We start from the raw sequence: 14,646 nt of genomic DNA, 5'->3' as shown, positions 1-14,646 counted from the left end.
ATTCCATTCTTTGGATGTACTGCATTTTATTTGTCCAAATGATAATAATTTTGAGGACATTGTAATAGTCCTGGGTAAAGATTAGAAGGAGCAATTACACAGACAATGATGCCTTCAAGGAGCTCTGGTGGTGTAGTGCCTAAGGCATTTGACTGCTAACCAGAAGGTTGGTGGTTCAAACCCACCAGCCACTCTGTGGAAGGAAGACTGGGCAGTCTACTTCTGTAAAGATTTACTACCTCAGAAACCCAAGGAGGGTCACTATGAGTTAGAATTGACTCAATGGCAGTGAGTTTGTTTTTGTTTTTTGGTTTTTGGTTTTTTTTTTTTTTGCATGAATACAAACTTCATAAAATCAGAACATAGCAAAATCCAGCGCACACTAACTATGCTAGCTATAATTTCTCTTTCTTTGATGTTAAGAAGACCCTCAGCTCTTAAAGTGCCTCAAACTCACCAGGTCCACAAAAGAGAGGCTAAAATTCCTTTCTCTACCTTTTGTGATTTTTGTGGTTTCTGATCCTCCACCCAGTGACTAAAGGATTAAAGTGCAGAGATGCTCAGCTCCTGAAGGCCTTTCTCAAGAAGCAGAGTTACATAGGCATAGGTGTTGGGCTGCTAGGGAGGGGGGACGTCAATTTGAAGAGAGATCATGAGACAGACATTGGAGCTCGGCCTACTTTGCCTCTCAGAGGGGAGAGGGGAATCATGGGGCCCCCCAGGACTCAGGGGATGGGAATAGTGGTGGGGAGCCCCCTGGGATGAAGGAGACCATGAAGGGTAGTTGGTGGTGTTGGGTCTGCTACCCACTTGCATGAGTTCTTGGTGCTAGAGGAGGTGCCTGGGTAGTAAGCAATAAGCAGCCTAGACAGAAGTGCCATGTGGTTTGATACTTGTATTGGTTTCCTAGAGCTGCCATAACAAAAGACTACAGCTGACTTATAAAGACTTATAAAGGTCCCTGGGTGGTGCAAACAGTTTGCACTCAACTACTAACCTAAAGGTTGGTGCTTCAAACCTACTCAGTAGCATTGCAGAAGGCAGGCCTGGCAGTCTACTTCCATAAAGATGACAGGCAAGAAAACCCTATGGAGCAGTTCCACTCTAACACGTGAGGTCACCATCAGTTGCAATTCACTCAACAACAGGGTTTGGCTGGTTGTTTTGTTTTGTTTTTGGTATGGTGGTTTATAAGAACAGAAATGTCTTGTATTGTCTCACAGTTCTGAAGGCCAGAAGTACAAATCAATGTGTTGGCCGGGCCATGCTCCCTCTGAAGAATCTAAGGGAAGAATTTTTATTATCTCTCTCAGGGTCTGGTAGCTCCAGGAGTTCCTTGGCTTGTAGATGTATCTTCACATGGCCACTCTTCTTTTTGTCACTCGATGTCACTTCTCCTCTTTGATAGAACACTACTCAGATTTGAATAGCACCACCCTGTGCTTTTTGTTTGTTTTATGCATTAATAAAGGAGCTCTGGTGGGATAGTGCCTAAGGCATTTGACTGCTAACCAGAAGGCTGGCGGTTCAAACCAAATTTGGGTTTGATTGAAGGGTAAGGGAGTTAACTGATAAAGCCCTTTGTCATCATCAAGTCAATTCTGGCTCATCAAAAGCCCATGTATCAAAAAGTAGAACTGAACTCCATGGGCTGTAATCTTCACAGAAGCAGATCACCAGGCCTTTCTTCCATAGTGCCGCTGGGTGAGTTCAAATTGCCAACCTTTAAGTTAGTAGTCAAAAGCAAGCCATTTGTATCACCCAGATATTAACTGTGAACATCTTCAAAGACCCTATTTCCAAATAATATCACATTCATGGATACCAGTGGGTTAGGACTTGAATATGTCTTTTGAAGGGACACAATTCAACTTATAACACTGAACAATAGAGTGGGAAATATCGGGGCATCCATGGACATATGAAGTCCAGGTCTTATCAAGGCACCCACACATGCCATCAAGACCAGGCCTTCTCTCAACAATCTCAGGCTCTGGGCCAAGACTCTTCCCACTAACCCTCTTAACCCACTCTTCCAGGAAACCAGCACACGTCTTGCCAACCAGATCCCCCTCTTAATTCAGTTCTTCGTGCTCCAAGAGAATGGCGATTGCCTGCAAAGATCCATGATGCAAGTATTACAGGAGAAAGACCATTATGCCTGGCTGCTGCAAGAGCACAGGGAAAGAGCCGCCAAGAGGAGGTTCCTTAAGGAGAGAATTTACGGGCTCATGCAGGCGCAGCGCACACTCAATCATTTCTCCACTTAAAGGAGACAACATATTGGAGGGCAGTGATGCTTTGGGGTGCTTTCCTGTGTGCATCCATTGAAAGGAGAGGTGGTGCCAGAGTTTTCTGGTGCTGTGTTCATCTTCTTAGTACTACATTTATACAAGGGGTATAGCTGAGGTCACCCTGGCAGAAGAATCATATACTCAGCTGTCACCTCCTCCAGAAAGTCTTCCCTGGCTGCCATGAAGAGGTGGGCACTTCTGTCTGACTTTGGGCCCTTATAGGACACAATTATAGCATTCTCAAATAAAACAATAATTCTTTGTCCCTTTGTCACTTTTCCCCATCAGATTATGAGACCCTGGAGATGGCAAGGACTATATCATGTTCTTCTTTTATATTTCCAGACTCTTGCCTGGTACATTAAAAAAAAAAAAAAAAAGTTGCTGTTGAGTAACAGCACCCCAAATTAACTCCAGACTCCTCACTTGAGGTAGTGGTCTTGCTAAGATCTGAGGCTAAAACTCCATTTTTAATCAAAAGTAACTTCTGCTTTAGGAATGTATCCTGTTATTCCTGTTGTTCTTCATTGTACCTTGAGAAAATTACCTGGTAAACAAGTTCAGAAAACAATGTAAATTTTACTTACTTAAAAGTTTTGTTTGCTTCTCAGGAAGCCAGGTCCAAAACAATTCTCAGAACAGATGTTTATTTAAACTTTAGAATTATGGATGTCCTCCCTGCAGTCAAGCAAAGAAGGTCTGTTCTGGTTACCTAGTACCACTCTGACAAGAAATATACCACAAATGGGATGGCCTTAACAGACAGGAGTTTATTCTCTTACAGTTTGGAGGCTTTAAGTCCAAGTTCAAAGTGCTAGGCTCTAGGGGCTGGGTGAAAGCCCCTCAACCTTGGGGTCTAGCTCTGCCTCCTGCTCCCGGCCCACTGGAGCTAGAGGCATTTCTTCATTGAGACAGCAGCTGGCTGCTGAGGCTGAGAAGCCAAAGGTTGATAAATAAAATGGCACAGTCCCGATGTTACCAAACCACATGGCAGGCCATTAACTTAAGTCCATTCTAAATCCTAAGGTCGGCAGAGCATAACAGGATGCTGAGCAACGATACAGCTACATACGGCGTCCAAGCGAGCTATAGGCTAGAGACCACTCCCAAAGCTCCTGCTTATATACGGGAAGCAGACCACATACCCAAAGGCAGCTACTTAGCTGCTCACAGTAGATTCCACCATGGAGTTGATTACCCGTCTCATCATGGGGAATACTACATCAGCTGCTCAGCCACTCAACCAGGCCCAGCCAAGTTGACACACAAACATAACCACCACAGGGTCCCATGATTATTCTGAGGCCAGCTGTACCCAATTTAATGATTACTTTGTAACTTTAAAAAACAACTTTAGAAATATATGTAATCTCCTACTAATCACATGAAGCATTACCCAATTTTGTAACTATTACTTAAATGTCAACCAAACACTGATTTTTACTGAATTTCCTTGTATCTTCTTATATAAACTCTCTGTTTTCCTTCCTAGATCATTTAGTTTGGAATCCTCTGGCTTTGTGATTCCCAATTTGCAAACTCCTTACCCTTTAATAAAAGCTCTTTATTTTGAATTTCAACAGGCTCTGCTATCTTGCTTTATGACACCATGGAGTTAGCTCTGTCTCATGGCAACCCCACACAGGTATCAGAGTAAAACTATGTTCCATAGTGTTTTCATGGCTGTGAGCTTTTAGAAGCAGATGGCTAAGCTTTTCTTCTGAAATGCCTCTGGGTGGGTTCGAACACCTAGCCTTTCATCTGGCACATAGTAACCTCTCAATCAATGCTATACTACTGAATGAGTGTTGTCAAGTGATAGAAGTTACCCAAGGCTACCACTTAAACCCTGACTGGTTGTTCAGGGTGGTGTCCCTTGGTGGGCCACTTTTGTGCAAATCTAGTTCTACCATCTGCTTCCCACTGGTCACTATAATTGTGTTTCCCAGTCTTTTAGGAGAAAAGAATAGCCCTGGTGGCACAGTAGTTAAGCACATGGCTGTTAACCAAACGGTCAGTGGTGTGAATCCACTAGCTGCTCCACAGGACCAAGATGAGGCAGTCTGCTTCCATAAATACTACAACCTTGGAAACCCTGTGGGGCAATTCCACTCTGTCCTATAGGGTCTCTATGAGTCGGCATTGATCAAAGGCAATGGGTTTAGGAGAAATGAGCCTCAATGACACTGTATTGTTTCCTGACTGCAATGACCTCTCATTTCTGTGGTAAGTCCTGAAGAAGATTTTAATAAAGAAAAATATATTTTTAAACAATACAGAGCTTTATAGATTACTACTCAGCCATAAAGAGAAAGGCTGTCCTGATGCATGCCACTACATGAATGAACCTTGAAAACATCATGCTGAGTGAAATAAGTCAGTTGCAAACGGGCTATGGCCTCGCTTATCTGAAAATAAGCAAATACATAAAACCAAGATTATTTTTGGTTACTAAGAATAGGAAGGAGAGGGAAAAGGGGAGTTTCTGTTTAGGGGGCATTTAGTTTATGTAAATGGTGGTGGAATGATTTGGAAAACGATAGCAAGATTGATTGCATACCTTGAAAAATGTAATTGATGTTCTGAATTGTATGTGTATAAATTGTTGAGTTGGCATCTTTTATTATGTATATTTTCAGCACAATAAAAAAAGATAATGAAGAGAGCGAGCTTGTCACCAATGATTACCTCTAGATTGAAGAATTGTAGGTAATTTTATTTTCTTCTTCCTACTTTTCTGTATTTTAAAGAATGAGCATGAATTACTTGATAAAAAGACAAAACAATAAATAGAGTGTTTAATGTCTGTGTTGAAGACCCTGGTGATTCAGAGGTAGAATTCTTGCCTTCCTCGTGAGAGGCGAGGGTTTGATTCCCAGCCAGTGCACCTCACCAGCAGCCATCACCTGTCAGTGGAGGAGGCCTGTCTGTTGAACAGGTTTCGGCCGAGCTTCTAGACTAAGAAAGACTGAGAAGAAAGGCCTAGAAATCTACTTCAGAAAATCAGCCAATGAAAACACTATAGATCACCAATCTACAAAAGATCATGGCGACGGTGCTGAACCAAGCAGAGCTATGGTGGTGCAGTGCCTAAGGCATTTGACTGCTAACCAGAAAGCTGGAGGTTCAAACCTACCAGCTAACCCTCTGAAGGAAGATTGGGCAATCCACTTCTGTAATGATACAGCCTTGGGAGTCGGATCCAACTCAAAGGCAGTGAGTTTGGTTTGGTTTGGCTTTGGGGTCGCCATGAGTTGGGGACTGACTCCACCAGGGCTCATAACTCCATAACCAAGTGATCACATTTTTAATCCAAGGTTATTGTGCTGGGGTCTCTGGTCTTCCTGACAGGCAGAGGAGGAATAACCAGAAAGAGAATTTGGAAGAGGGGGCTGCTAGGCCAATTCCCATAAGCTCCAGGGGAGTGGTCCTGTGAAGGCAGGTGATAGGTGTCCCTCCTGCTCCATCTGAAAAAATAAACTTTCACAAAATGTTGATTTGCCAGCATGTCACCAGGCAAATGCCAGGGGACAGCTGGCGCTACTGTCAGGAAAAGTCATTTGGAAAGGCCGTACCTTCCCCAGTGCCAGGCTCCTAGTACACAAAGCCAGGGCCCTGGGCGGGGCCTCTAGCCAGCCTGACTCTGATCCCCATACTACTCCCATTACCAATTTTAAGCATCTCCATCCTGGGGCAGGGATCCCTGCGGGGGTCCTTGGGGCAAAAACAAGGCAGAGTGAGGTCTACTCTTAAGAAGATGAATGGCACCCACTCCAGATGCCAGCCTCTTTGCACTTTAATTGCAAACAAATCCCCTAGGGAGTCTTCTTAAAATACAGATTTGCCTAAGGCACTTGACTGCTAACCAGAAGGCTGGTGGTTCAAATCCACCAGCCACAACTCAGAAGGAAGGTTGAGCAATCTGCTTCCGTAGTGACACCGCCTCGGAAACCCAAGGAGGGGTCGCTATGAGTCCAGTCCAACTCAACGGCACATAATGGCCTGGAATGGCTCTCTAGTTGAGGGGCTGAATTTCTAACAACTCGCAGGGGATGCCAATGCTGCTAGTCTGGGACCACCATTTGAGAAGCACGGGTCTACATGTCACATGCACAAAACGAAGCAAACGGAACCAGAGCCTGGTCGCGCTCCAGGCCAGCTGGGGGTCCATGAAAAACCAAGGGCGCCTGGGGCGAGGGCGCATCCCGATGTTCTAACCACGTAACGTCAGTCCTGCTGCGTTCCCTGGAGGTGCTGCTGGGCCCCGTCGCCTCCCACGTGCCTTCGGGGCACCAGGGGGACAGTGTCAGGACAGACCTAAGTGCGACTGACAGTGCTGCCACGGAGCGCCTGCCAGTCCCGCGGGACCGAAGTCTATATACTATTCCCCTCCCCATCCTGGCACTGTCCCCTCCTCCCGGCACCGCCCATCTCTCGATCCCTTTCTCGCCCCTTCCCCGCCCATTTCGACACTTGCAGCTACTTGCGGAACCGCTCACTGCTTCCTGCCCCGGGATTCTGGAGTAGTCTGCGCAGCTGGACTTTCATTTCTGTGTAACAGGGAGAAAAGAAATCGAAACCGAAACTCAGTGATAAATGGAAACTCCTGGGAGACAGGGCGAGAGGCTGGGAGGAGACGAGAGAAAACCCAGGGTTTAGAGCGACCTTCTGAAGGCCAAAGAGAACAGTTCCTGCAGTGCCAGAACCAGCCTTCTAGATTCACCATACACTCAGCCACCCAAATGACTGTTGGTCGTTCTTTCAACAAACATTTATTGAAACATTTCTGAAACTGCCAGATTCCAATGGCAGATACCAGTGACCGACAAGCAGGTGGCAGATAGAGTCCTTCCCTAATCCCACAATGTGAGGCTCTGCTCCATGGAGTGGGGAAGGGGGCTTATGCAGCCTTCTAGTGCAGAGGCCATGGAATGTCAGGGAGCACCTCAATGGGCCTGGAGGAGTAGGTGCAGCCCATGGGTGGATGGACCCAAGGAGAAGGCTGACTACATCCCCAGAAGAAATCCAGTGCATAGACCGACCCCAGAGGAAGTGTGCTTCCCCATTTGGAAATATTTCATGTAGTGACCCAAAACCACCAAATCTACTACCATGGAGTTGATTCCTATAGGACAGAGTAGAATTGCCCCATAGGGTCTCCAAGGCTGTAAATCCTTCTGCAAGCAGACTGCCACATCTTTTCCCGTGGAGAGGCTGGTGGGTTTGAACCACTGGTCTTTCAGTTGATGGCCAATTGCTTTAACCACTGTGCCATCAGGGTTCTTTCATGTAGTGAGAAGGATGCTAATTGCAAGAAAAGGGAGGGAGTGGAGCAAGGTGCACTGGCCCTGGACACTAGATTAGCCAGATTGGAATAACTCTTCCTCCCTCCCTTCCTTCTGTAGATGGGGACCCTTGCAGGATTTAAATGGGGCAGTGTCAGATTCCTACAGGTATTGGAGGATATGCACCCAATTATAGGTGGTTGGACTTGCAGCTGGTGGTCCATGAGCTCCAGCTCAGCTTTCAGGGATAAGCCAGCCAGCCCAGGCCATGTAAGCTGTGAGAGGCTGGGGGAGGACCCCAACAGGCACTGGAGGCCTGGGGGCCCTACTGATGGCCTGGCAGACCGCAGGGCTGAGAGTCAGTGAGATTGTTTGGCCCCTAACATGCGTCTCCTCTGGATGCTGTGTTTTTTCCAGGTACAGTAATGGAACGAGGAAAAAAACACTAAGAAGGCTGAACCAGGCTCTGCCACCATGGGAGCTGTAGGCAGGTAGGCCTATGGTTATTGAGCACTTACTGTATGTGTGCTGGGCACCATGGTAGGCACTGGAGGGAAATAAGCTTGCTGAGACCTTCATTCAGGTGATAGCCCAGTCAAGGAGGTGGAAGCATTCCCTACTCTCCACACCAGCTGCCAGACTTATGCCACAACAGCAGACTGAGCTCAGGATGGAGGAACAGGTGTGGCTCAGGCTTGGGAGAAGTGCACAAGAGATCTGCATTGACTGTTAAGAACCTATATTTCAAGGCTTTACATGCTTATCCAGCTACAAAATGCTGATAAACTTTTGGAGCTGTGTTTAAGGTTCCTCACCAGGCGCAGAGCATGCTCAGTGAAATTCAGTAGGACCTTCCACCAGAAATAGTCAAAAGCAAGAATCCCTCAGTGGGGCTTGGACCAGGGTTCAGAAACCATCACACATGTGCAACATCCCAGAATAAGTCATGTCAAGCATCCCAGCAGCCTTTGAGAGGGGTCTGTGATAGTTATGTTTATGTGTCAACTTGGCTGGGCCTGGATGAGTGGCTGGGCAGCTGGTGGTAGTTATTCCCCATGATGAGACTGGCAATCAACTCCATGGTGGAATCTACCACAAGCAGCTGAGTAGCAACCTTTGGGATGTGATGTGCTTCCTGTATTTAAGGAGAATACTTGGGAATGGTCTCTAGCCTGTGGCATGCTTGGACCCTACATGTAGCCGTGTCGTTGCTCAGCAGCCTGCTATGCTCTGCCGACCTGGGGACTTACAATGGACTTAGTTAATGGCCTGCCGTGTGGTTTGGTAACATTGGGAGTGTGCCTTTTTACTTGTCAACCTTGGGGCTTCTCGGCCTCAGCAGCTAGCAGCTGTCTGAGTGAAGAAATGTCTCTAACTCCAGTGGGCCAGGAGCAGGAGGCAGAGCTGGACACCAAGGTTGAGGGGTTTTCACTCAGCCCCTAGAGCCTGGCACTTTGAACTTGGACTTTAAGCCTCCAAATTGTAAGAATAATCTCTTTGTTAAGACCATCCCATTTATGGTATGTTTCTTGTCAGAGAGGCACTAGGTAACCAAAACAGTGTCCCATCTTTGTTCTGACAGCCTTTGTGGTGGAATCCATCTTGGCTATTTCTTGCACATGCACCTGATTTTCATAACTGCACCTTTTTCCTGGCAATCCTTGCCCATTTTATGAATAAAGATGATTTTTTTATTGCTTGAAACCCTTTATAAACCCTAGAAAATCCTTTGGGGAGAGACTAGAGGCTAGCTATTCTTAATACCTAGTGCCACTCTGACAGGAATATACTACAAATGGAATAGCCTTAACAAACAGTCCAAGTTCGAAGTGCAGGCTCTAGGGGCTGGGTGAAAGCCCCTCAGCCTTGGGCTTCAGCTCTGCCTCTAACTCCCGGCCCACTGAAGCTCAAGGCTTTTCTTCACTCAAACAGCTGCTGGCTGCTGAGGCTGCCAAGCCCAAGGTTGACAAGTAAAAAGGCACAGTCCTGATATTACCAAATCACACAGCAGGCCATTAATTCAAGTCCATTATAAGTCCCAAGGTTGGCAGAGCATGGCAGGCTGGTGAACAATGACGTGGCTACATACAGGGTTCAAGGTGCCATAAGCTAGAGGCTGCTCCCAAAGCTTCTACTTATATATGGGAAGCAGACCACCTACCCAAAGGCAGCTACTCAGCTGCTCACAGTAGATTCCACCATAGAGTTGATTACCAGTCTTTTCATGGGGAATACTACATCCAGTTGCCCAGCCACTCAACCAGGCCCAGCCAAGTTGACACAAACTTAACTACCACACTAGCATAGGTGGAAGCTCCTCTCTGTCTCTCCCTCATGAGCCTCTTTCCCCTCCTTCTCCTTTGTCTTTAATAAACTTTGGTTCATGTGGACACATTGCCTCTCCTGTTCAATTTTTTGTCAGTAGAAGGCAAGTATCCTCACTCAGGGTCCCAGGACCCCTGGTAACACAGGGATACTGTTTTGGTTATCTGGTACAGCCCTGACAGATAACCAAATGGAATACCTGAACAAACAGGAGTTTATTCTCTTACAGTTTAGAGGCTCTATGTCTGAGTTCAAAGTGCCAGACTCTAGGGGCTCAGTAAAAGCCCCTCAACCTTGGACTTCAGCTTTGCCTCCTGCTCCTGGCCCACTTAAGCTGGAGGCTTTTCTTCACTCAGATAGCTGCTGGCTGCTGAGGCTGACAAGCCCAAGGTTGAAAAGTAAAAAGGCACGGTTGCCTTTACAACGTGGCAGGCCACTAATTCAAAGCCAGATGAAGTCCCAAGATGGGCAGGGCAGGGCGTGGCAGGCTGTTGGACAACAGCTTGGCTACATGTAGGGTTCAGGCATGCCAAAAGTCTAGAGACCAATCCCAAAGCTTCTCCTTGTATACAGGAAGCAGACCACATCCCTAAAGCAGCTACTTAGCTGCTCGTGGCAGATTCCACCACGAAGTTGATTGCCAGTCTCATCATGGGGAATAACTACCTCCAGCTGCCCAGCCACTCAACCAGGCCCAGCCAAGTTGACAACAACCTTAACTACCACAGGTACCATAGAAGATATGACCTTAGCAGGGAAAATTTCTCAATGAGCTCACGGGGGAAAGACAGCTCAAGCAGAGGGAGGGCCATGCACAAAGGAGAGGGAGGATGGCACATATGAGAGGGTGATGTGGTGCTTTGTTCACGGCAACCAAGTAGGGTGCTGGTATTAAAGAAGAAATTGCTTAGAAAAGGAGGAGGAAATTTTCAAAGATCCACGGAGTTTGAAATTATTTAGTAGAAAATACAATATTTGAAGTTTCTTTAATAGAGAATTCATCCTCAGCAGTGCACATGGAGAGCTGTGAGCTTGTTTAGGATATGAATTGCATCTTGCAGATTTTTGCAGGGTGAGAAAAGCTCAGGCTTGGAGATAAAACTTGGGTTGGAATCATAGCTTTACTACCTGGCAGTGACCTAACTCCTCTTTTGTAAAATGAGGATGGTCATATACTCACCTCATAGAGTGATTGTGAATGTGAGTTACTGTACATGAATCACTTACACTGACATATACTACGAGCTCCAAGTACATGCACTATCACCTGGGTGCTTCATAGAACTGCCAGATAATGTGCATATGAGAAGCAACAAGATACCAAAACCTAAGGCCAGCACAGGGACTAGGGGGTGGCACGTGCAGCAGATGAGAGTGACAAGCTCCTTAGCCATGGCCCCAGAGAAGGCTGGGGGCACACAGGTTTTCATTTTGCCCTCAGCTGGCTCCTCATTCTAAAAGGGAGATTACTTGTGGTTTGGAGAAGCAGGCTCAACACTCTGGGTTGTCTCATGTACACTGAAGACCAACACCTGCTAACACTGTCCCTCTAGGTCAGCAGCACTTGAACTTCTTCAGATGGTGTTAGCCCATCTGGAAATGGATCACCATCTCCTTAATGCAGGAAGTATGTGAGGCCCAGGGAGGGTGAGTTGCAGGGCAAAGGGTGAATTGCCAATTACTGGGAGAGTTTGTTTTCTCCCACCGGACCATCCTTAGATGGGGATGCCCAGACCCCAGCAAGGGACCCACAGAGCAGGATGGACTTCAGGACATCAGGCCAGGGAACCAAGCTCTAGGGATTCCTTCCCCTTCTCTCAGGGACAAAAGAAAGCAAACCAGTTCCTGTTAAGTTGTTTTTGATTCATGTGCTCCAAATGGTTTTCAATGGCTATGATCTTTCAGAAGGAATTAGCCAGGCCTCTCTTCCAAGGCATGCTGAAGAATTTTTAAGAGCAGAAGCAAAGTTAAACCAATATAGAGATTTATTAGTTGATCATACAATTTGCAAATTGGACAACACATAGCACTGAGACTGAGTGTTGCAAGAACACAGAGGCAGTGCTAAGGTTTTTACAGACCAGGGAACAAATAAAGCCATGGAAATTCAGGTAATTTTAATTAATCCTTCAGATATTCATCAGAATATCCCTCAAAATCTTTTCTTCTTTGGAAATGTCTGTTTCTCTAAGAAAACAAATGACTCAGGTTTCTAGGTGACTAGGCCACAGTTTGAAATGTAGAAGCTAAAGACTCAAGGTGTTGGTTACCTGTAAATTTTATAAAACAAGCTAGCTATTTCCACTTAAAGTCAGGTGTCTTAAGTTGAGTTCTCTAGAGAAGCAAAATCACTGAAGCTTATACATGTATATGTTGTTGTTGTTATGTGCTGTCGAGTTGGACCCAACTCATAGTGATCCCTCCTTGGGTTTCCGATGCAGTATCACTACGGTAGTAGATTGCCCCACTTTCCTTCCAAGGAGTGGCTGGTGGGTTTGAACTGCCAGCCTTCTGGTTAGCAGTCAAATGTCTTAGGCACTACACCACCAGAGCTCATACATGTATATATAGTCAGATTTATCTAAAGGAAATGACTCATGAAGTTGTAGAGCTGGCTAAGTCCTGAGTCCCTGAGTCAGACATCAGGCTGGAGGCTTCTCCTGACTCACACAGCTGCAGGGGCTGACAAACCCTGGATCAGCAGGTCAGATGGCAAGCTGCTAGCTGTGGAAGCTGATGAATTCAAGTAAGATGGAAGGCTCCTGGCTCACAAGCTGCAGAAGTTAATGAAACTTAAAATTGCCAGGCTATATGGCAGGCTGCTGGCTCAAGTCCAGAGAAACAGATGTCAGGTGATGATGAGCCAGATGAAGGATGCAGATCAAGCAAAAAGCAAGACAGCTTTGCCAGAACATCTGTAAATACTGCAAGCAGGGCACACCCCCAAGGAAACTCCCTTTCAAGTCATTGGCTGCTCAGAGATCTCATCATGGAGGTCACTACATTATAACTGATCTCATCATCGGGGATGACTACATTATTACATATTTGCCAGACTAAATTATAAATACCAAATCACTGAAAATCACGACCCAGCCAAGTTGATAGATACCCTTAACCATCACACTAGGTTACTTAAAAGACTTTTGTCCTATGAGTTCAGGCTTTTGACCATGTTCTTTGTGTTTGGCATAAATGACTCTATCTTGTTTTTGGTTTTCACAACAGAGATGCCTCTGAGAGAATTCAACCACCAACTGTTATTAACAGAGGACTTAAATGTTTGTGGCATGGTACTTAGGGGCAGCTGGTTGAGTTTGGTTCCACCTAGTCTGGTGTAGTGCCTAAGGCATTTGATTTCTAACCAGAAGGCTGGCAGTTCAAACCCAGCAGCCACTCCTCAGAAGGAAGACTGGGCAATCTACTTCTGTAGAGATACCACCTCGGAAACCCAAGGAGGGGTCTCTATGAGACAGACCTGATTTGACAGCAGTGATGGTTTGGTTTAGTCTTTCCCTGATCCCAAACTGGGAGTTACAGCAGGTTCTGGGACTTGGGGTGGGATGGGGACAACTTTTCTGAAACCCAGTAAAGTCAAAACTATTTCCCCCACTCTGGTTAAGGCAGATAATTAGAACAGATAGGACACTGGATGGGAATAGATAAGTAAACTTAATTACCCTCAACTATTTCCCCACCCCGGTTAAGACTAATAGGACCCCGGTTGGAGACAGATGAGTAAATACAATAAACTCAGTTCCTTAAGAACTGAATGGAACACAAAACATTCTTTCCTGCTATTTCCTTAGGCACAGGTGATAAATGCGTTAATGTGTCTTAGAAAACAACTTGAAAACTAACTCTGGCCTGTGAACATGTGCAGTGGGACAAAGAGGAACAAAGTTACTGGGAAGTAACACTCTCCCCTCTGCCTAAGTCCTGATCAGCTGATGACGGGAAGCCAGTGTGACTCATCCTGTATGGAACCACACTGGATCAAAACACTACTGTCCCTTTAAACCAAGGCAAAGGAAATTTCAGCCAATTGTCAAACATTTCATGCCCAAATTCCTGAAATTTTTATGAATATGCATAACCCTCTCTTCTGAAACCTACAAAACTGTAATTCAATGGAGTTTCAGGGAGCCAGATCTAGGTATAGTTACCCCTGCCTCCTTGCATTGCTGCTTTGCAATAAATAATTTTCTCTCCTCTTAATCACTCAGTGTGTAAACTATTTTGGCTTGACTGTGGACAGGGACCTGCATTTGGTCCTATTTCAATTTGGCACCCCAGATGAGACCAAAGGTCTCTGACCCTCTTCCTGGAGCACATGGACCTTCGGAGGATGAAAACAGAATGAACCCCTGACGGACCCTGTGTGCACTTAGACACTGCCTTGTCTGAAGGTACGTAAGGGGTGCTGAGTCTGTGACCATCTACAGAGACCTCGGCCTCTAGGTGCTTTCAAGAGAAGAGAAAATTATTCTGGGTTTGAAGATGTCTATTGGTGAGTAAAGATTGAATTCTAGTCTGGCTTCTAGCTGATAGGGAGGTTGAGGTCTGGTAGCATAGTGGCTAAGACACTTGCCTGCTAACCAGATGGCTGGCAGTTCAAACCCACCAGCCACTCCTCAGAAGTAAGGTTGGGCAATCCTACTTCTGTAGTGATACTGCCTTGGAAACCCAAGGAGGGGTCGCTATGAGTCGGGTTTGACTCGATGGCACATAACAACAACAAG

General features: G+C 46.0%; 1 protein-coding gene across 1 annotated transcript in view; it reads left to right on the top strand.

Moving 5' to 3' along the window:
* The window catches only part of MX2 (MX dynamin like GTPase 2), a 43,729-nt gene extending 41,459 nt beyond the window's left edge, over positions 1-2,270 (top strand). The window contains exon 14 of the mRNA XM_007947319.1: positions 2,040-2,270. Coding sequence (XP_007945510.1) covers positions 2,040-2,270 — 231 coding nt within the window. The remainder of the gene's footprint in view (positions 1-2,039) is intronic.
* Positions 2,271-14,646: the final 12,376 nt, after the last annotated feature.

Source organism: Orycteropus afer, unplaced genomic scaffold (assembly GCF_000298275.1).
Source record: "Orycteropus afer afer isolate SDZICR_OR568_19922 unplaced genomic scaffold, OryAfe1.0 scaffold00179, whole genome shotgun sequence".
NCBI lineage: Eukaryota > Metazoa > Chordata > Mammalia > Tubulidentata > Orycteropodidae > Orycteropus > Orycteropus afer.
Note: the sequence above shows the minus strand (reverse complement) of the source record. Positions and strands in the feature narration are given on the sequence as shown.